Source organism: Aquarana catesbeiana, linkage group LG03 (assembly GCF_042186555.1).
Source record: "Aquarana catesbeiana isolate 2022-GZ linkage group LG03, ASM4218655v1, whole genome shotgun sequence".
NCBI classification, from domain to species: Eukaryota; Metazoa; Chordata; class Amphibia; order Anura; family Ranidae; genus Aquarana; species Aquarana catesbeiana.
This window is the reverse complement of record NC_133326.1, coordinates 627,210,196-627,232,901: the sequence shown is the minus strand read 5'-3', so window position 1 is coordinate 627,232,901 and position 22,706 is coordinate 627,210,196. Positions and strand designations below refer to the sequence as shown.

Here is a 22,706-nt window from a genome sequence, read left to right as displayed (position 1 = left end):
GTCTTCAGGTAGCTTTAGGTGCACACTGTGCAGAGGACGCACTACACTAACTGTAAATACTGCAGCTGCCTGCCTGTGGTACTAATAGGATCAGAAGAACAACACCAATTTTCTTCAGGTTGCTTTAGGTGCACACTGTGTAGAGGACGCACTATACTAACTGTAAATACTGCAGCTGCTTGCCTTTGGCACTAATAGGATCAGAACAACAGCAATTGTCTTCAGGTAGCTTTAGGTGCACACTGTGCAGAGGACACAGTACACTAACTGTAAATACTGCCACTGCCTGCCTGTGGTATTAATAAGATCAGAAGAACACCACCAATTTTCTTCAGGTAGCTTTAGGTGCACACTGTGCAGAGGACGCACTACACTAACTGTAAATACTGCAGCTGCCTGCCTGTGGTACTAATAGGATCAGAAGAACAACACCAATTTTCTTCAGGTTGCTTTAGGTGCACACTGTGTAGAGGACGCACTATACTAACTGTAAATACTGCAGCTGCTTGCCTTTGGCACTAATAGGATCAGAACAACAGCAATTGTCTTCAGGTAGCTTTAGGTGCACACTGTGCAGAGGACACAGTACACTAACTGTAAATACTGCCACTGCCTGCCTGTGGTATTAATAAGATCAGAAGAACACCACCAATTTTCTTCAGGTAGCTTTAGGTGCACACTGTGCAGAGGACGCACTACACTAACTGTAAATACTGCAGCTGCCTGCCTGTGGTATTAATAGGATCAGAACAACAGCAATTGTCTTCAGGTAGCTTTAGGTGCACACTGTGCAGATGACGCAGAGGACGCACTACACTAACTGTAAATACTGCAGCTGCTTGCCCGTGGTACTTACAGGATCAGAACAACAGCAATTGTCTTCAGGTAGGTTTAGGTGCACACTGTGCAGAGGACACACTACACTAACTGTAAATACTGCAGCTGCTTGCCTGTGGTACTAATAGGATCAGAACAACAGCAATTGTCTTCAGGTAGCTTTAGGTGCACACTGTGCAGAGGACACACTACACTAACTGTAAATACTGCAGCTGCCTGCCTGTGGTACTAATAGAATCAGAAGAACACCACCAATTTTCTTCAGGTAGCTTTAGGTGCACACTGTGCAGAGGACGCACTATACTAACTGTAAATACTGCAGCTGCTTGCCTTTGGTACTAATAGGATCAGAACAACAGCAGTTGTCTTAAGGTAGCTTTGGGTGCACACTGTGCAGAGGACGCACTACACTAACTGTAAATACTGCAGCTGCCTGCCTGTGGTATTAATAGGATCAGAACAACAGCAATTGTCTTCAGGTAGCTTTAGGTGCACACTGTGCAGAGGACGCAGAGGACGCACTACACTAACTGTAAATACTGCAGCTGCTTGCCCGTGGTACTAACAGGATCAGAACAACAGCAATTGTCTTCAGGTAGGTTTAGGTGCACACTGTGCAGAGGACACACTACACTAACTGTAAATACTGCAGCTCCCTGCCTGCGGCATTAATAGGATCAGAACAACAGCAATTGTCTTCAGGTAGCTTTAGGTGCACACTGTGCAGAGGACGCACTACACTAACTGTAAATACTGCAGCTGCCTGCCTGTGGTGCTAATAGGATCAGAAGAACACCACCAATTTTCTTCAGGTAGCTTTAGGTGCACACTGTGCAAAGGATGCACTACACTAACTCTAAATAATATAGCTGCCTGCCTGTGGTACTAATAGGATCAGAAGAACACTAGCAATTTTCTTCAGGTAGCTGTAAATACTGTAAAAACACCTGCCTGTCAGTAGGAAGAGAATAACAGGAACAGATCTAGCTAAACTGAATACAGTGTATATATATATATATATATATATATATATATACACACACAACACCTAGGATGCATATATATATATAAACAATACACTGTAAGTGCAACTAACTGACTCGCCTGCCTACTCTATCTAACTTAAATCAAATGACACTGTCTCTGTCTATCTCTCCGCCGCCGCAACACACTACACAAGGCTGCCATGCAGGCGGCCTTATATAGTGTGGGGCATGTACTAAACCCCCTGAGCCATAATTGGCCAAAGCCACCCTGGCTTTGGCCAATTATGGCTCTCTGTACAGACGGCGCTGTGATTGGCCAAGCATGCGGGTCATAGTGCATGCTTGGCCAATCATCAGCCAGCAATGCACTGCGATGCTGCAGTGAATTATGGGCCGTGACGCGCCACTCGAATTTGGCGCGAACGGCCCATAACATTCGCAATTCAACGAACGGTCGAACATGGGTTTGACTCGAATTCGAAGCTCATCCCTATTTGTAAGTCGGATTTTTGAAAATAGGGGATATGCCTGTATATACTATACGGCCTGCCCTATACACCCTGTGGAAAATTGGGCCTTAGGTGTTGGTGGTACCAGAACACTGTAAGCTCTCACAGTTATGCCCTGTACACACGGTCAGACTTTCCAACGGAATATGTGCGATCGGAGCTTGTTGTCGGAAATTCCGATCGTGTGTGGGCTCCATTTTCCGACAACTTTGTGCGACCGTGTGTATGCAAAACAAGTTTGAGCCAACATCCGTCGGAAAAAATCCATGGATTTTGTTGTCGGAATGTCCGATCAATGTCCGATCGTCTGGACAGGGCATTACTCTTGCTGAGCGCTGGAACGGGCCCTGCTGTGAAATATTATATCAAAAACTGTAATTTCCATGCCCCTGTTAAACAGGGGCAGAAAAATTGGGCCTTAGGTGGTGGTGGTGGTGGCACAACACTGTAAAGCCTCACAGATACTTTTTTTTCTAAGTTTCCGGTTTCCTATGATGACAGTTATGTCTAGTTATAGGTGGTCTTAGAGTTTCATTGCTTCTGACGGCCATAGCCAACTATTGCCAGTCCATGGGTTTACTGATCCATTTTTGACCCCATAGGTGAGAAGAGATTTACCATTAACTCTCATCTGGTGGTCTCTCTTTGACATTAGGATCTTTCTTCTGTGATTTTATTCCTTTCCCTTTTATTTTTACTGTTTTGCCATTAGTTAAGATGGCAGACTGAACATTCCCGTTCCGCCATATTGGGTATGACCTGCCTCTGTCCTCACCCCAAATCGAGGCTTGGTTCCCAATGGTATGTATTTATACGCGTGGTTCCCAGAGTGTTACGGGAGCTCGCAAGCCGGCCGACTACCTGTGATTGACTTTTATCTATGCTTGTAAGTGTGATTCTTTTGTTTATTATTAAACTCCCCTTACGATTTTACACTATGGGAAGTCCATTTTCTTTTATGTTTTGATGACACGTTGCCTGAGGATCCTTTTTATGTAATTGAGCGGTGTGCCGATCCTGGATCAGTATTCTCTGGGTGTATAGTCCTGATATTCCAAAGAAAGGCCCTGGCTGGGTTTACAGCTGCAAGCTTACCCTTGCTTGCCTCTGGTAAGCGTGCATTTTTTCTGGTGATTCACATTCATGGGTGATGGAAGACTGCACTTTTTTATTCTGAATTCAGCTATCGGCTGACTTTTTGGACTTTTATGCCAATTTTGACCTTTTCTGCATATCACTATTTGGTCCTTTTTTCTCTTTCCTTTTTGTGTATGTTATATCCACAATTTATTCATTTTATTCACCTTTCACTCTTTTTTCATAAGATTATGTTCATCTTTTAGCGCAGCTATTTTTTATTATTTCAAAGATACTTTTGTTGAGTGCAGGAACAGGTGCTGCTGTGAAATATTAGATCAAAAATTGTAATTACACGCCCCTGTTAAACAGGGGCAGAAAAATTAGGCCTTAGGCAGTGGTGGTGGTGCCACAACACTGCAACCCCTAACAGATACTCTTGTTGAGCACAGGAACGGGCCCTGCTGTGAAATATTATATCAAGAATTGTAATTACATGCCCCTGTTAAACAGGGGCAGAAAAATTGGGCCTTTGGTGGTGGTGTGGTGGTGGTGCCACAACACTGTAAGCCATCACAGTTACTCTTGGTGGGTGCAGGAACGGGCCCTGCTGTGAAATAGTAGATCAAAAATTGTAATTACACGCCCCTGTTGAACAGGGGAAGAAAAATTGGGTCTTGGGCAGTGGTGGTGGTGCCACAACACTGCAACCCCCCACAGATACTCTTGTTGAGCACAGGAACGAGCCCTGCTGCAAAATATTACAGCAAAAATTGTAATTACACACCCCTGTTAAACAGGGGCAGACAAATTGGGCCTTAGCCACTGGTGGTGGTGCCCAGAACCAAAAATGTTCTTAGAAGCTATCAACATGAACATTGAGGAGGAATAGGATAGTCACTCAGCATAACAGGATAGTCACTCAGCATCAGCATAGGCAGTCTTGAAGGGATCTCACATTCATAAAAAAATTATTCGGTTACATCAGCATCAGGTGCTTGGTAGCTGGTGATCCAAGACTGATTCATTTTTATGAAGGTGAGCTGATCAACCGAGTCGGTGGACAGGTGCACTCTGTGATCAGTTACAAAGCCTCCAGGCGCACTGAATGTGCGTTCCGAACGCTGGATGCAGGACAGGCCAGTAGCTCTTTAGCATACTGTGCAAGCTCTGGCCAGTGATCCATCCTCAAGACCCAGTAACCCAGTGGATTTTCGGTTGGAAAGGTCTCCAAGTCTGATCTTACCCCTAGGTATTCCTGCACCATGTACAACAGACGCTGGCGATGGTTGCTGGAACTGATCAGACCTTGGGGCTGCTGACTAAAAAATTGTCTGAACCCATGGGTCAGACGGCCACCTTCTCCACCGCTCCTTCTGTGACTGACTAAAGCCTCAGCAACACGTTGTCCAGGAGGACCAGGAAATTGTAACCTTCCAGGCTCTGGAAATGCATTGCACAAACCTTTCTGCAAGGCCTCTCGAAGATGTTTCATCCTATGCTCCCTCTGCGATTGCTGGATAAGTTCCGCCACCTTACCCTTGTAAAGTGATTTAAGAAGGGTTGCCAGCCAGTACTGCTCCCTCTCCTTGATACCACAAATCTGAGAGTCCTTTCGCAGGCTTTGCAGGATCATGGAGGCCATGCAGCGTATGTTTGCTGAGGCATTCGGTCCTCTGGGTCACTAGGGACGACCTGATCTGCAGCCACCTCCTGCCAGCCACGTACAAGTACATGGGTTTCTGAGGCCTAAAAATGATCCCTTGAAGACTGCTGCTGATGCTGAGTGCCAGGCTCCACCTCCATGCTGACACAATCCTCTTCCTCCTCCTCTTCCTGTGTGATAGGCGGGCCTGCAGGAATACTGTATGGATAAAGGGGGCCTTGAGAGGTAAGGAAGTCCTCCTCTTCCTCCCTCTGTTCTGCCTCAAGTGCCCTGTCCATTAATCCACGCAGCGTGTGCTCCAAAGGTAGACAAGAGGGACTGTATCACTGATGCATGCACTGTCACTGCTCACCATCCTCGTGGCCTTCTCAAATGGTGACAGGACAGTGCATGCATCCTTGATCATGAGCCACTGGCGTGGCGAAAAAAAGCCAAGCTTCCCTGACCTTGTCCTGGTGCCATACTCGCACAGGTACTCATTGATGGCCCTCTGCTGCATGTGCAGCCGCTGCAGCATTGCCAACGTTGAGTTCCACCTGGTGGGCATGTCACAGATGAGGCGTTTCTTGGGCAGGTTGCATTCCTTTTGGAGGTCAGCCAGCCGAGCACTGGCATTATATGACTGTCGGAAATGCCCACAGACTTTCCTGGCCTGCATCAGGAGATCCTGTAAGCCCGGGTACCTGCACAAGAACCGCTGCACAGCCAAATTAAGGATGTGAACCAAACAGGGAACATGGGTGAAGTGTCCCTGTCAGAGGGCGGAGAGGAGGTTGGTGCCATTGTCGCAAACCACCATTCCTGGCTGAAGCTGGTGTGACGTCAATCATCTTTGAGCCTGCCCCTGCAGAGCTGCCAGAATATCTGCCCTAGTGTGGCTCCTGTCCCCTAAGCAGACCAACTCAAGCACCGCATGGCATCTTTTTGACTGAGTGCTTGCGTAGCCCCTAGAAAGCCTACGGAGCACCGCTGGTTCCGAGGACAAATCTGCACAGGAAGAGGCCATAGAGGAAGAAGAAGAGGAGGGGGTGGAGGAAAGAGGTGTGGCAGAATCACCACTACCAGCATTTTGGAGGCGTGGTGGTGGAACAAGCTCCAACAATACTGCACCCTGTCCTGCATCCTTCCCAGCTGCCAGCTGGGTTACCCAGTGCGCCGTTAAAGAAAGGTAACGTCCCTGTCCATGCCTGCTGGACCATGATTCAGCGGTAATATGCACCTTACCGCTGACCGCCCTGTCCAACGGGCCAAGACATTGCCTTCCACATGTCGGTAGAGAGCCGGAATGGCCTTCCGAGAAAAAAATTGGCGTTTGGGAACCTGCCACTGAGGTACCGCACATTCCACAAATTTTCGAAAGGGGGCAGAGTCTACCAGCTGAAAAGGCAGCAGTTGGAGTGCTAGCAATTTAGCCAAACTAGCATTCAGCCGCTGAGCATGTGGATGGCTGGGACTGAATTTCTTTTGCCGGTTCAGCAACTGGGCTAGGGAAATTTGCCTGCTACAATCGGATGTTGGTGTACCGCTAGCAGATTGCCCACAAGTGCTTGGGACACCTAATTCTACACCTTCATTCCTCTCAGTGCAGGTCTCTGAGAGGACTGAAGTTATAGTGGGGTTGGAGATCCCAGCTGATGAGGAGCAAGGAGAGGTCCGCCTTGTTCTTTGGTGTGGGTCTTTTAAGTACTGTTGCCAACGGACTGCATGGGAGCTCGACATATGTCTGGTCAAGCATGTGGTGCCCAAGCAGCTGCTGTTTTGGCCATGCTTGATACGCTTCAGACATATGTTGCAAACAGCAAGGGGGCAATCTGCTGCACACGTCTCAAAAAAGGCCAACACCAAAGAACTTATGGAAAAATGCATGCAGTCAGCAGCACCCTGCACATGCGGAGCTCTGCGGTGTGAAGCAGTCGGTTGCCTGCCCTTAAGCTGGCCCCTGGAGGGCATCCTACCTCATTGTAGATGTGCCTCCTCCTCCTCCCCCTTCTCTCTTCTATCTGGCACCCACGTAGAGTCAGTGACCTCATCATCCCCTCCCTCCTCGCCACTGGAGCAAACCTGGCAGTATGCTGCAGCTGGGAGAATATGACTGCCAGTTTCTTGTCCTTCTTGGGCACCCCCTCTCTCTGGGCTCACGTTACTGCCTTCATCCTCAACCTGGATACCATCATAAGAGCCTTCAAAACGCTGCGCATCCTCCTGCAGCATGTACCCTACACTGTGGTCAAACAGTTCGGGGGACTCCTCAGGGCATGATGGTGGGGCTAGGGAAGGAGTGACTGATGACACTGAGTCAATGGAAGAGGCCACTTTGGCAGAGAAAGCACCCTTGGTCATCCACTCTACCAACTCTTCTGCATGTTTTGGCTGCTGCCGAAAAATAGGACAAGCGTGCCCCACGGCCACGTGCTGAGGATGCACCGTGTCCATGTCCAGCACTGTTGTCTGTAGACACAGAGACTGCTTGCCCTCTTTTAGTGGCTTGTGAGTGTCTGCTTCTCCTTGGTGGCCTTCCAGACATACTGTACAATTAGATTAGCAAACCAACGCCAGAAGTTTACTAAAAACAGTACACCAGGAATGGCCTACAGTCAGATTTAGGCTTGGCTAGACTATATATATATATATATATATATATATATATATATATATATATATATATATATACAAGCCTGTATATATATATATATTAAATGAACTGCAGCTCACTGAGTCGCCTGCCTGAAACTGTCTTTGAACCCGTACTCCAGGAATGGCCTACTGTCAGGTATAAGCTTGGCTAGACTACAATGCAGTGGATATATATTTTATGAACTGCACCTCATTGAGTTACCTGCCTGACAGTGTCTTTGAACACGTACTCCAGGAATGGCCTACTGTCAGGTATAGGCTTGGCTGGACTACAATGCAGTGGATATATATTTTATGAACTGCACCTCACTGAGTTACCTGCCTGAAAGTATCTTTGAACACGTACTCCATGAATAGCCTACAGTCAGGTATAGGCTTGGCTAGACTATATACAGTATCTTACAAAAGTGAGTACACCCCTCACATTTTTGTAAATATTTTATTATATCTTTTCATGTGACAACACTGAAATGACACTTTGCTACAATGTAAAGTAGTGAGTATACAGCTTGTATAACAGTGTAAATTTGTGTAAAACAGTGTAAATGTCTAAACCGCTGGCAACAAACGTGAGTACACCCCAAAGTGAAAATGTCCAAATTGCGCCCAATTAGCCATTTTCCCTCCCCGGGGTCATGTGTCTTGTTATACAGCGTACACACAAGCTGACTTTTCGACTGGACTGGTCCGACGGACCGAGTGTGTGGGCTTCATCGGACCTTCAGCGGACTTTTCCAGTTGAAAATTTGACGGACTTTAGATTTGAAACATGCTTCAAATCTTTCTGACGGACTCGAGTCCGCTCGAAAAATCCGCTCGTCTGTATGCTAGTCCGACGGATGAAAACCCACGCTAGGGCAGCTATTGGCTACTGGCTATCAACTTCCTTATTTTAGTCCGGTCGTACATCATCACTTACAAATCCGTCGGACTTTGGTGTGATCGTGTGTAGGCAAGTCCGTTTGGATGGCCGTCGGACTTTTGTTGCCGAAAAGTCCGCTTGTGTGTACGCGGCCTTAGTGTTACAAGGTCTCAGGTGTGAATGGGGAGCAGGTGTGTTAAATTTGGTGTTATCACTCTCACTCTCTCATACTGGTCACTGGAAGTTCCACATGACACCTCATGGCAAAAGACTCTCTAAGGATCTGAAAAAAAGACTTGTTGCTCTACATAAAGATGGCATAGGCTATAAGAAGATTGTCAAGACCCTGAAACTGAGCTGCAGCACGGTGGCCAAGACCATACAGTGGTTGAACAGGATAGGTTCCACTCAGAACAGGCCTTGCCATGGTTGACCAAACAAGTTGAGTGCATGTGCTCGGCGTTATATCCAGAGGTTGTCTTTGGGAAATAGACGTATGAGTGCTGCCAGCATTGCTGCAGAGGTTGAAGTGGTGGGGGGGTCAGTGCCCAGACCATATGCCGCATACTGCATCAAATTGTTCTGCATGGCTGTCATCTCAAAAGGAAGCCTTCTAAAGATGATGCACAAGAAAGCCCGCAAACAGTTTGCTGAAGACAAGCAGACTAAGGACATGGATTACTGGAACCATGTCCTGTGGTCTGATGAGACCAAGATAAACTTATTTGGTTCAGATGGTGTCAAACGTGTGTGGCGGCAACCAGGTGAGGAGTACAAAGAAATGTGTCCTGCCTACAGTCAAGCATGGTGGTGGGAGTGTCATAGTCTGGGGCTGCATGAGTGCTGCCAGCACTGGGGAGCTACAGTTCATTGAGGGAACCATGAATGCCAACATGTACTGTGACGTACTGAAACAGAGCATGATCCCCTCGCTTCAGAGACTGGGCTGCAGGGCAGTATTGCATCATGATAACGACCAAAAACACACCTCCAAGACGACCGCTGCCTTGCTAAAGAAGCTGAGGGTAAAGTTGGATGGTCTGGCCAAGCATGTCTCCAGACCTAAACCCTATTGAGCATCTGTGGGGCATCCTCAAACGGAAGGTGGAGAAGCGCAAGGGCTCTAACATCTACCAGCTCCGTGATGTCATCTTGGAGGAGTGGAAGAGGACTCCTGTGAAGCTCTGGACACTTTGGGCCCAATTTGGACATTTTCACTTAGGGGTGTACTCACTTTTGTTGCCAGCGGTTTAGACATTAATGGCTGTGTGTTGAGTTATTTTGAGGGGTCAGCAAATTTACACTGTTATACAAGCTGTACACTCACTACTTTACATTGTAGCAAAGTGTAATTTCTTCAGTGTTGTTACATGAAAAGATATAATAAAATATTTACAAAAAATGTGAGGGGTGTACTCACTTTTGTGAGATACTGTATATACAAGTGAGATCTAGCTAAACTGGATACAGTGGTGATATATATATATATATATATATATATATATATATATATATATATATATATATATAGCAGTCTGACTGTATATGAAATACACTGCAGCTAACTGAATCAACTGCCTGCCTGAAGTAGATTAGAAACAGTACAGCATGAACGGTCTGCAGTGAGATCTAGCTAAACTGGATACAGTGGTGATATATATATATATATATATATATATATATATATATATATATATATATATAGCAGTCTGACTGTATATGAAATACACTGCAGCTAACTGAATCAACTGCCTGCCTGAAGTAGATTAGAAACAGTACAGCATGAACGGTCTGCAGTGAGATCTAGCTAAACTGGATCGACTGCCTGCCTGAAGTAGCTTAGAAATAGTACAGCAGGAACGGTCTGCAGTGAGATCTAGCTAACTGAATAAACTGCCTGCTCAAAGTAAATGAAATGACACACTCTCTCTCTATCTCTATCTCTCTATAACGCCAGCAACACACTACACAGGGCTGACATGCAGGTGACCTTATATAGTGTGGGGCATGTACTTAACCCCCTGAGCCATAATTGGCCAAAGGCACTCTGCCTTTGGCCAATTATGGCTCTGTTTGCTTACGGCGCTGTGATTGGCAAAAGCATGTGGGTCATAGTGCATGCTTGGCCAATCATCAGCCGGCAAAGCACTGTGATGAAGCAGTGCATTATGGGCCGTGACACGCTGCTCGAATTTGGCGCAAATGGCCCATAATGTTCCATCTTCGTCACCATCCCTAGTGGCCTGTGAGCGCCTGCCTCTTCTTGGTGGCCTTCTGGGTGAATGGACGATGAGGATTTTGTTTTGCAACACCACACCACACTGTATTGTATACTGTGTACTCCACCAGAAAAGTAGTAGCAACTGCACTATGGGTGCACGGTACTGTGTACACCAACAGAAGTGTAATAACAACTATGGGTGTACTGTATTGTGTAAACCACCAGAAAAGTAGTAGCAACTGCACTGTGGGTGCACGGTACTGTGTACTGTATACACCGCCTGAAGTATATTAGAAAAGGTACACCAGGAATGGCCTGCAGTCAGATATAGGCTTGGCTACATTGGATGCAGTGTATATATATTGCATTTCGTATATACGAGACTGGCTGTATATATATATTAAATACACTGCAGCTAACTGAATAACCTGCCTGCCTGAAGTATATTAGAAAAGTACACCAGGAATGGCCTGCAGTCAGATATAGCTAAACTGGATGCAGTGGATATATACAGTGGGGACGGAAAGTATTCAGACCCCCTTAAATGTTTCACTCTTTGCTATATTGCAGCCTTTTGCTAAAATCATTTAAGCTCATTTTTTTTCCTCATTAATGTACACACAGCACCCCATATTGACAGAAAAACACAGAATTGTTGACATTTTTGCAGATTTATTAAAAAAGAAAAACTGAAATATCACATGGTCCTAAGTATTTAGACCCTTTACTCAGTATTTAGTAGAAGCACCCTTTTGATCTAATACAGCCATGAGTCTTTTTGGGAAAGATGCAACAAGTTTTTCACACCTGGATTTGGGGATCCTCTGCCATTCCTCCTTGCAGATCCTCTCCAATTCTGTGAGGTTGGATGGTAAACGTTGGTGGACAGCCACAAGTGATTGTGGTGAGCAGGCCCCCCCAAGGGTCTGAGCCAGAGGTGGTAGAACTGAGTTCCACCAAGTTCCCCCTGAAAAAAAGCCCTGTGTATATATATATATATATATATATATATATATATATATTATACACTGCAGCTAACTGAATAACCTGCCTGCCTGCTCAATCTAAATGACACTCTCTCTCCGTCCACGCCAACAACACACTACACGGGGTCGACGTGCAGGCAGCCTTATATAGTATGGGGCGTGGACTTAGTCCCCCTGAGCCACGATTGGCCAAAGGCACCCTGCCTTTCGCCAATTATGGCTCTCTTAGCTGAGGGCGCTGGGATTGGCCAAAGCATGCAGGTCATGGTGCATGCTTTGGCCAATCATCATATAGCAATGCATTGCGCTCCCGCAGTGCATTATGGGGCATTACGCAGCACTCGAATTTGGCGCGAACGCCCCATAATGTTCGGTTTTCGATGAACAGGCGAACAGCCAATGTTCAAGTCGAACTCATGTTCGACCCGAACATAAAGCTCATCCCTAATTGCAAACTCCACTGATAATCCTGTTATGTGCTCGCCGGCACAGGAAGATATTAAGAAGGGAGAAACTTCATGGTGCAGTATGAAAACGAGCGTTTATTGAACACATTCCCGTTGCACTTTACAGAAAAAATGAAGAAATCATACAAACACAGCCACGGAACTCGTCCTGCAGGCTGGTGCGTGGTGACGTCACAGATTGCAGCTCCATCCAGCTTACACCATAAAGCTTCCCCTTTCTTAATATCTTCCCGTGCTGGCGAGCACATAACAGGATTATCGGTGGAGTTGGGAGTATGTTGGAAGTATTTTCATATCCAGGCGAAGTTACTAATACAAGAGGAAGGTCTCTCGGTGGAGCTGAAGGAGTGGAACATCGCAGTGGTTTTCAATTACAACCAAGCATGTTTGATCCCTATAATTTGGGATCCATCCCTTCTGGTAAGAGGCTTGATTTTTCATTTGTTGTGAGAGGATATATCGTAAGAAAGCACGTATATTTACAAATTTACACGAAAGCACTTCTGGACTAATCATTTGAAAATTTATAAATATTTTCTCACCTTTAGGATTGTGCACTCATCAGTTTATAAGCAACTTTGCTGTTTTACTTTCCCAACACAGAGCCCTTGCCCTCTCCACCTGGCCAGCATATCACTGTTACCTCACTCCCAGTAACGGTATGGGGTCTCACTGTGCACCTAGTGTGGACGCTATACATGCACTCCACTTAACTCTTTCTGTTCTGTATCTATGTACAGGGTGAGGGCCCCGGCAGTGCAGATGTGCTCCTGTTGCTATGGGAGAAGGAGTATCGACAACCTCCCCCTCACTGCCCAGGAAGCATGCACAGACACTTTATAAGATTCCCTGCAGTGGTGAGAGGATGGTGCTTATGATGGGCAGAACTCTGATCTGTCTTGGTTTTTACAGAACTCTTTAAAAATGTAATGCTAAATACTGTATGTACTACAATGATGAGTGTATAGATTCAGATTTCTACATTTGACGCAGTGGTTCTTAAACTGTGGTATGCACTTACTGCATTATACTGTAATTAAAGAACACACACATAACTTACTGGTATGATGGTGGTGAGTTTAACAAAGTACCATCAACCCACTGAAATGTGCCTTCAGTCTTCTCATCTGTCATACCAATCCAATATATTTCCATATTAATGTGCTGGTTCAGGAATTCCTATATAAGAAGAGAGATGTCCAAAAATAATTGAAGGTATGATTACACACACGCTACTAAGTCCACAAAGCTTTACAGTATATGTTCAGACATTGCCCAAAAATACCCTTCTACCGGCATTATTTTATTCTTCCACCTTGGTCATATAGTAAGAAACAGCTTGCATTGCTCTTCATAACATTCTCAGCAAGCATGTACTGTAAAATTTTTCAGGGGCATGTTGCTAGGAGCTCAGTTTCTAATTGTAGCTTAGTGCGTAAAGTATTACTAAACCCACAATAGTAAAATCAGTCTGTATATCCAGTAAAGCATGCTTGTTATACTCACGGTGGAAGCTAAGGGGTTAATTATCCGCATTGTGTAAAAAAGCTGTTTAATTTTGCCTTCTCTGATCCTCCCCTTCTTTTTCTTCACTCTGCACATGCTCAGTTTGGTGTGTATTGCTAAAGAATTTTTTTTTTTTTTTTTTGTGAGAGTGCATGTGATCAGCATAGGGCCAAACAACACTGTTGAAAAGACAGTGAAGATGGTTACCTTTAATAGCCATTTAAACCCCTTTGTGTCAACTTGTGTGCATGTTATCAGGCCAAAATCACCAAGGTATGTAAACTTTTGATCAGGGTAATTTGGGTAGTTTCTGTTGTCTTGTCAGCTTCACTACAACTGCCTCTTGTAGTTTTTCAACACTAAGCTCCAGTCTCTCACTAGATCCACTGATTCACTGACTCTGAATCCCTTGAGCTTCTCCAAGGTTTGCGGTGGTATCCCCTCAAGCGCCACACACAATTCCCTGCTGGGTCCCTAGCTTGGCACTCCAGATACTTCTTAAGCTTCACCCCTGCTAACCAGCAAGGTCCCTGACTTGACTCACAAGGCTGCTCTGCAAGCGTCTCCTCCGCGGGTTGGGTCCCTGACTTAATCACCGTCTGAAGTTTCCCGATTCGGTGAGAATGTGGTTCTGGTACTTTCTTCCGTTACTCACTGTGGTCCCTGGTAAAGGTGGCCGGTCCCTTTGTGGCGACAGCTTCCCTTCTAACTCCGATCACTGACAGGTTCTCCAGCCAGCACTGTCACTTTTGGTTGGATTTCAAGCTGCAATCCCAACCCTGCGCTGCTCTTTTTTCTTCTGGACAGGCCCTCACACAGCCTAGCAGCCAGATGCCCCTGGGATAAGCCCAATCTCCGGCCTAGAAGCCTGGGCGTACGACACACGTCCACCCAGACAGACATCCAGGTGGCACAGAACACAGATCACCTGACTCCACCCAAATATATAGGTGCTCCCAGCAGGCCAAGGGATCCAAGAAAACCGCTGCCCATTGGCTGAGATACCACATATACCCATAACCTGACCTTGGATTGCCCTTCTCATATCTAGTACCACCAAGTACCCGGCCACCTAGTGGTACAAGAGATAAGTGCAACACGACAAAAATCAATAGATCCCTATCAATCGACCAAGATAAAGACTCCTGGCAAGTAAATTTGTGAGGAGCCCCCTGACTAAACCCCAGGACGCTACATCTATATAGATAGATTATATAAATATATATATATATATTTATATATATATATATATATATAGTCAGGTCCATAAATATTGGGACATCGACACATTCTAATCTTTTTCGCTCTATGCACCACCACAATGGATTTGAAATAAAATGAACAAGATGTGCTTTAACTGCAAACTTTCAGCTTTAGTTTGAGGGTATTTACATCCAAATCAGGTGAACGGTGTAGGAATTACAATAGTTTGCAGATAACAGGTCCAGAGTTAATTTCAAGTGTGCTATTTGCATTTGGAATCTGTTGCTGTCAACTCTCAATATGAGATCCAAAAAGCTGTCACTATCAGTGAAGCAAGCCATCATTAGGCTGAAAAAACAAAACAAACCTATCAGAGAGATAGCAAAAACATTAGGTGTGGCCAAATCAACTGTTTGGAACATTCTTAAAAAGAAAGAATGCACCGGTGAGCTCAGCAACACCAAAAGACCCGGAAGACCACAGAAAACAACTGTGGTGGATGAACGAATAATTCTTTCCCTGGTGAAGAAAACACCCTTCACGACAGTTGGCCAGATCAAGAACACTTTCCAGGAGGTAGGTGTATGTGTGTGAAAGTCAACAATCAAGAGAAGACTTCACCAGAGTGTTCACCACAAGATGTAAACCAATGGTGGCCTCAAAAACAGGAAGGCCAGATTAGAGTTTGCCAAACAACATCTAAAAAAGCCTTCACAGTTCTGGAACAACATCCTATGGACAGATGAGACCAAGATCAACTTGTACCAGAGTGATGGGAAGAGAAGAGTATGGAGAAGGAAAGGAACTGCTCATGATCCAAAGCATACCACCTCATCAGTGAAGCATGGTGGTGGTAGTGTCATGGCATGGGCATGTATGGCTGCCAATGGAACTAGTTCTCTTGTATTTATTGATGATGTGACTGCTGACAAAAGCAGCAGGATGAATTCTTAAGTGTTTTAAGCAACATTATCTGCTCATATTCAGCAAAATGCTTCAGAACTTATTGAACGGCACTTCACAGTGCAGATGGATAATGACCCGAAGCATACTGCGAAAGCAACCAAAGAGTTTTTTAAGGGAAAGAAGTGGAATGTTATGCAATGGCCAAGTCAATCACCTGACCTGAATCCGATTGAGCTTGCATTTCACTTGCTGGAGACAAAACTGAAGGGAAAATGCCCCAAGAACAAGCAGGAACTGAAGACAGTTGCAGTAGAGGCCTGGCAGAGCATCACCAGGGCTGAAACCCAGCGTCTGGTGATGTCTATGCGTTCCAGACTTCAGGCTGTAATTGACTGCAAAGGATTTGCAACCAAGTATTAAAAAGTGAAAGTTTGATGTATGATTGTTAATCTGTCCCATTATTTTTGGTCCCTTAAAAAGTGGAATGCAAATATGCAAACTGTTGTAATTCCTACACCGTTCACCTGATTTGGATGTAAATACCCTCAAATTAAAGCTGAAAGTCTGCACATCTTGTTTGTTTAATTTCAAATCCATTGTGGTGGTGTATAGAGCCAAAAAGATTAGAATTGTGTTGATGTCCCAATATTTATGGACCTGACTGTGTGTGTGTATATATATATATATATATATATATATATATATATATATATATATATATCAAAGACACAACAATACAATTGCACCAGAGAAATGACACCAAGCTGTTTTAAATATTAGTAAAGTGTAGTGCCAGAGACGAACGTGAAAAACACTGGGCAATCGTAAATCAGTCAGAAAAAACATTTTACTATATAGGGTAACAGTTGGAAGATACTCCACAATCTTTTAAATCAAGAAAAAAACGCACAATCAAATAGTGATAATTCAACAGCTAAACAGTTTACTAAATTGGTGGCAAACAGTGAAAACACTTGCTTTACACCTTCTGCTGATTTCAAATGCTCAGATCTGTAAAGCGGCAATCCGATGTCTCCTAGCAGGTGATCGCCGGCCTCAGGTACAGTGGGACCGGGGGGGATGGGGTCCAGTTAGGTTCACCTTACAGATTTTCTGTAAAGGTGAACTTACCCTTTAAGTGATGTCTTCTGAGTGCTTCCTTTTGTGGTCATGTTCAAGTGTGTCAGAGAGTGCTGGGCATGGACACAGGAGCAGAGGACCAGATGTATTGGGCGAACCTTTTGAGGATAAGTGACCCATAATGATGAATGCACACTACCAATACAAAATTTCCCAAAAGCATTTTTCCTATGTACAGTAAGTGTGTAGGGGGTCCTAGCCCATGCTCCACTAGGGGGCTACAGAAGTACCAGGCTGTCCAGGGGTCTACTGCTTCCATCTACAACTGCTCCACAGCCCTCAGAGAACTATGCCGTATGCTAATGTGTGTATAGATGTTGGGCTAGAAACACTCTGCTTCAGCAATCGCAGGTCCACAGTATCACCGACCCGTAAGTGCTCTGGAGTACTGACATTGCAACGTCTTGCAATTCTCTGTGGTTCCAGATCAGCTTCGACAGTCCAGTTGAACACCTGGGGGCCCATTTAACACAGGAGCTCACCAGAAGGATGACTTCTTCCCTGACCAACACCACCCCAGACCCAACAAAGTTCATGCTGTGTACCTTGTATTCAGGACCCCATCCACCAGCACCCACATAGTATGTTATGAGAGGCACCTGTCCAGTCCCCTGGTGCCTAACTGTGTACTGGCCTACCATGCACTCTTTCACTCAGGTACATGGGCGTCCACAGAACTTTTTTCAGGGGGGGGGCATAATTTTAAGAAAACCCATGCTTCGCTCCTTTTCGACAATGTCATGAAGGGTAAGAAGCTTAGTCATTATCACATAAAGCGCAGGCATGTGCCCACTATATGCAGCCTTACTGTGCCCATCAATTGCAGCCTCATTGTGCCCATCAAATGTGGCTTGTACAGTACGGAGGGTGTACAGTATGTGTATATAGAGGGGGTGGATGGTATTAGTATATGCAAGAAGGAAAGTGGGTGTATATAGCTGTATACAGGACAGATGATGTATATCTGCAGTCAGTGATGATGGAGGAATGTCTCTATATGTCTCAGCTGCCCCCCCTCAACTGTATATATGTCAGGCCCCCACATATACAGCTCTGCCCCCCCAAAATCCGTTGTCGTAAAATCCGATCGTGTGTACACAATTCCAACGCACAAAGTTCCACGCATTCTCGGAATCAAGCAGAAGAGCTGCACTGGCTATTGAACTTCATTTTTCTCGGCTCGTCCTACGTGTTGTACGTCACCGCGTTCTTGACGTTTGGAATTTCCGACATGATTTGTGTGACCGTGTGTATGCAAGACAAGTTTGAGCCAACATCCATCGGAAAAAAAACATGGATTTTGTCGTGTGTACAGGGCATAAGTGTGACAAAATGAGGAGCTCTTTTTTTAACTGTGCATTTTAGCATGTTTGTTGCACGTCAGCTGTACACACTTGGTTTGCCGTTAACAAAGAATGGTACTGCAAGTGCGACATGTGTTTTTTTTAGAATGCTCAAATGTGACGGGAGATTAAGGTACACACTTTTCCCCCCTCCTAGCCTCCACTCACTATTTACTGTTTGTTACTGTTTGTGTGTGTGTGTAAATATATATATATATATATATATATATATATATATATACAGTGGGGACGGAAAGTATAAAGTATTCAGACCCCCTTAAATTTTTCACTCTTTGTTATATTGCAGCCATTTGCTAAAATCATTTAAATTCATTTTTTTTCCTCATTAATGTACACACAGCACCCCATATTGACAGAGAAACACAGAATTGTTGACATTTTTGCAGATTTATTAAAAAAGAAAAACTGAAATATCACATGGTCCTAAGTATTCAGACCCTTTGCCCAGTATTTAGTAGAAGCACCCTTTTGATCTAATACAGCCATGAGTCTTTTTGGGAAAGATGCAACAAGTTTTTCACACCTGGATTTGGGGATCCTCTGCCATTCCTCCTTGCAGATCCTCTCCAGTTCTGTGAGGCTGGATGGTAAACGTTGGTGGACAGCCATTTTTAGGTCTCTCCAGAGATGCTCAATTGGGTTTAAGTCAGGGCTCTGGCTGGGCCATTCAAGAACAGTCACGGAGTTGTTGTGAAGCCACTCCTTCATTATTTTAGCTGTGTGCTTAGGGTCATTGTCTTGCTGGAAGGTAAACCTTCACCCAGTCTGAGGTCCTGAGCACTCTGGAGAAGGTTTTCGTCCAGGATATCCCTGTACTTGGCCGCATTCATCTTTCCCTCGATTGCAAGCAGTCGTCCTGTCCCTGCAGCTGAAAAACACCCCCACACTTCACTGTTGGGACTGTATTGGACAGGTGATGAGCAGTGCCTGGTTTTCTCCACACATACCTCTTAGAATTAAGGCCAAAATGTTGTATCTTGGTCTCATCAGACCAAAGAGTCTTATTTCTTACCATCTTGATGTCCTTCAGGTGTTTTTTAGCAAACTCCATGCGGGCTTTCATGTGTCTTGCACTGAGGAGAGGCATCCGTTGGGCCACTCTGCCATAAAGCCCCGACTGGTGGTGGGCTGCAGTGATGGTTGACTTTCTACAACTTTCTCCCATCTCCCGACTGCATCTCTGGAGCTCAGCCACAGTGATCTTTGGGTTCTTCTTTACCTCTCTCACCAAGGCTCTTCTCCCCCGATAGCTCAGTTTGGCCGGACGGCCAGCTCTAGGAAGGGTTCTGGTCATCCCAAATGTCTTCCATTTAAGGATTATGGAGGCCACTGTTCTCTTAGGAACATTAAGTGCAACAGAATTTTTTTTTAACCTTGGCCAGATCTGTGCCTTGCCACAATTCTGTCTCTGAGCTCTTCAGGCAGTTCCTTTGACCTCATGATTCTCATTTGCTCTGACATGCACTGTGAGTTGTAACATCTTATATAGACAGGTGTACTCAAATGAAGGTGTAGAACCATCTCAAGGATGATCAGAAGAAATGGACAGCACCTGAGTTAAATATATGAGTGTCACAGCAAAGGGTCTGAATACTTTTCCGTCCCCACTGTATATATATAAATGCACATATGCACGCACATATAAACCAGTGGAGGCTGGTGCTCAAAATTTTTAGGGGGGCGCAAGAAAACTGAAAAATTTTGAAAAAAAACATCAATTGCAGCCACCGTGCCCATCAAACTCCGCCACTGTGCCCATCAAACGCTACCACTGTGCCCATCAAACGCCACCACTGTGCCCATCAAATGCCGCCACTGTGCCATCAAATGTCGCCACTGTGCCCATCAAATGCTGCCACTGTGCCCATCAAACTCTGCCGCTGTGCCATCAAATGCCACCAGTGTGCCCATCAAACACTGCTACTGTGCCCATCAAACGCCACTGTGCCCATTGAAGTCTGCCACTGTACCCATCAAATGCCGCCACTGTGCCCATTAAATGCTGCCAGTGTGTCATCAAATGCTGCAACTGTGCCATCGAATGACGCCAGTGCGCCCATTAATTGCCGCCAGTGTGCCCAATAAATGCTGCCAGTGTGCCATCAAATGCTGCAACTGTGCCATCGAATACTGCCACTGTGAATCCCCCACCCCCCATGCCCGCTCGCCGTCTGCCCGGCACTTACCCTGTCTCGGTGGTGCAGCGGATAACGGCCACGAGCGGGGTCCTCCATGTGTCTCCTGCCGTCTTCATCTCCCATCCTTTCCTCCTGATAGGCATCCAATAGCCGTGCCTATCGTTTCAGCCAATCAGGTGATGGGTAACAGACCCACACACCTGATTGGTGCAGAGGCAGTTCAGAGTTAGGAAAGTGAATATAAATTCGCTTTTCTAACACACCTGGGTGGACTGTGAGCGCCAAGCATGGCGCTCGCAGTTCACCTATTTTGAAGCCTATTGGAGCCTATGGCTCTAATCAGTTGCTTCAAAAACAACCCCCCCCGCTGTAATTCAGGCGCCCGAAAAGGGGCCAGACACCTAAATATGGGGGTGGCAGTGGTGGCCATGGATAGATTCATGCTATGCATGAATCTATCCATTGGTCATAGAGGGGGTGGCTGGAGAGAGGGGGCGGCGCCCGTGCACCCTTATGGACGCACCGCCACTGATAAACACATGCACATACACATACATACACACTCACATACATACATATGCACACACACATGCATATATACACATACATGCACACACATATACATACATGCACACACATATACATACCACACATACATATGCACACACACATGCATACATATACATACCTGCACACACATATACATACCTGCACACACATATACACACATGCACACACACATACAGTAGATAGATATTCTTATAAAAAAACGGTAGACCTTTACCTTAGCCCTTCCTGCCGGGTACTGCACTGTAGGGGGAGACAAAGAGCACAGCACACACTGCTTTCACTTTGATGAGCTCCCTGCACAGTCAATTCCGATTACAGTTCGGCTGACAAACGAGGAGCTCAGTCTCAGCCGTCCCTGCCGTCCCTCCTATTGAAGAGTACAGGGGGCCCTCAAGGGCCCCCTGCAGAAAGGGGCCCAGTCACCATGGCGATCTCAGCGACCCCTATAATTCCACCACTGAATGGGTCACACACAGGATCTTGATAGTCAAGGCTGCAACATTGTTGTTCTGGGAAATACAACCCCAATTCCATTGGGACGCTGTGTAAAGTCTATATAAAAGCAAAATGCAATGATTTGCCAATCCCATAAACCCATATTTTATGCAAGTAGAAGGGTCCGGTTGCTTAACTGGCCTGCCTGGAGTCTAGACTTTTCACCAATTGAAAATATTTGGTGCATCTTGAAATGAAAAATACGACAAAAAAGACCTAGGACTGTTGGGCAGAATCCTCTCAGGAAAGAATGGAAAAACATTCCTCTACCAAAACTCCAGCAACTGGTCTCAGGTCCCAGATGTTTTTCAGAGTGCTGTTAAAAGAAGAGGGGATGCTACACCATGGTAAACATGGCCCCATCCCAACTTTTTTGAGATGTGAAACATTTGATATGTTTTCTATTTTCTATTGGGAATGATTGCATTGTGTTTTTGTGTAGATTTTACAACGTTTTTGGAAATGAGGTTGTAAATCAATGTATGCACATGGAAAGGGACAGTGAGGGGAGGGGATATTGAGAATTCTGTAGTCCAGCAAGCAGGGCTGACAACACTGTTTAGGATTTCACTGCAGCACAGACACTTGTCGAAACAAGAGGAAATGTGCAAGTATGTAAAGATACTTTAACACAAGGATCTTTTTTACCCATGGGATACTGGGCACCGCTGAAAGAAAAATGTCCCTTTTTTAAAAAAATAAGGATCTTTATCCTGCTGTGTTTAACTTTGTGAATTTAGCTCAATGCAAAATCAAAATGTTGATAGAATTTCTGTCCTGCTTAGACATTGTAGTAAGTGGCAGGTAACACACAGTCAGAGTAGAATTTCGACATAACAATTCATCAAACCATACCATTTACCATAGGTAACCCTTGTGGAGGGTGGATACGTGGCTTTACAGTGGTACTGTGCGAAATCCAACAATAAAGAGAAAACTAGCACACAAGAAGTATGTAGTAGCCTCTAGTGTGTGCTATTAAAAGTGAGCGTAGGCATACTATAGCTTGGCTCAGGGATAAACCCGAGTCACTGAATCTGGGTCAGGGTTATTAGAGGCCAGGGCTGGATGACTCACCCTGGCAGCTCTCTGGTGCCTTCCCCTGTTTCTAGAATGTTGGAGAATGTTCTAGAAAATAG

The 22,706-nt window shown here is 45.3% G+C and overlaps 1 protein-coding gene across 3 annotated transcripts in view; it reads right to left on the bottom strand.

Moving 5' to 3' along the window:
• Positions 1–22,706, bottom strand: part of LOC141133202 (CD209 antigen-like protein C) — a 136,758-nt gene that overhangs the window by 58,321 nt on the left and 55,731 nt on the right. For all 3 annotated transcript variants that reach the window (XM_073622419.1, XM_073622418.1, XM_073622420.1), the window contains one exon: positions 13,306–13,424. In XM_073622419.1, the coding sequence (XP_073478520.1) occupies positions 13,306–13,424 (119 nt within the window). The remainder of the gene's footprint in view (positions 1–13,305; positions 13,425–22,706) is intronic.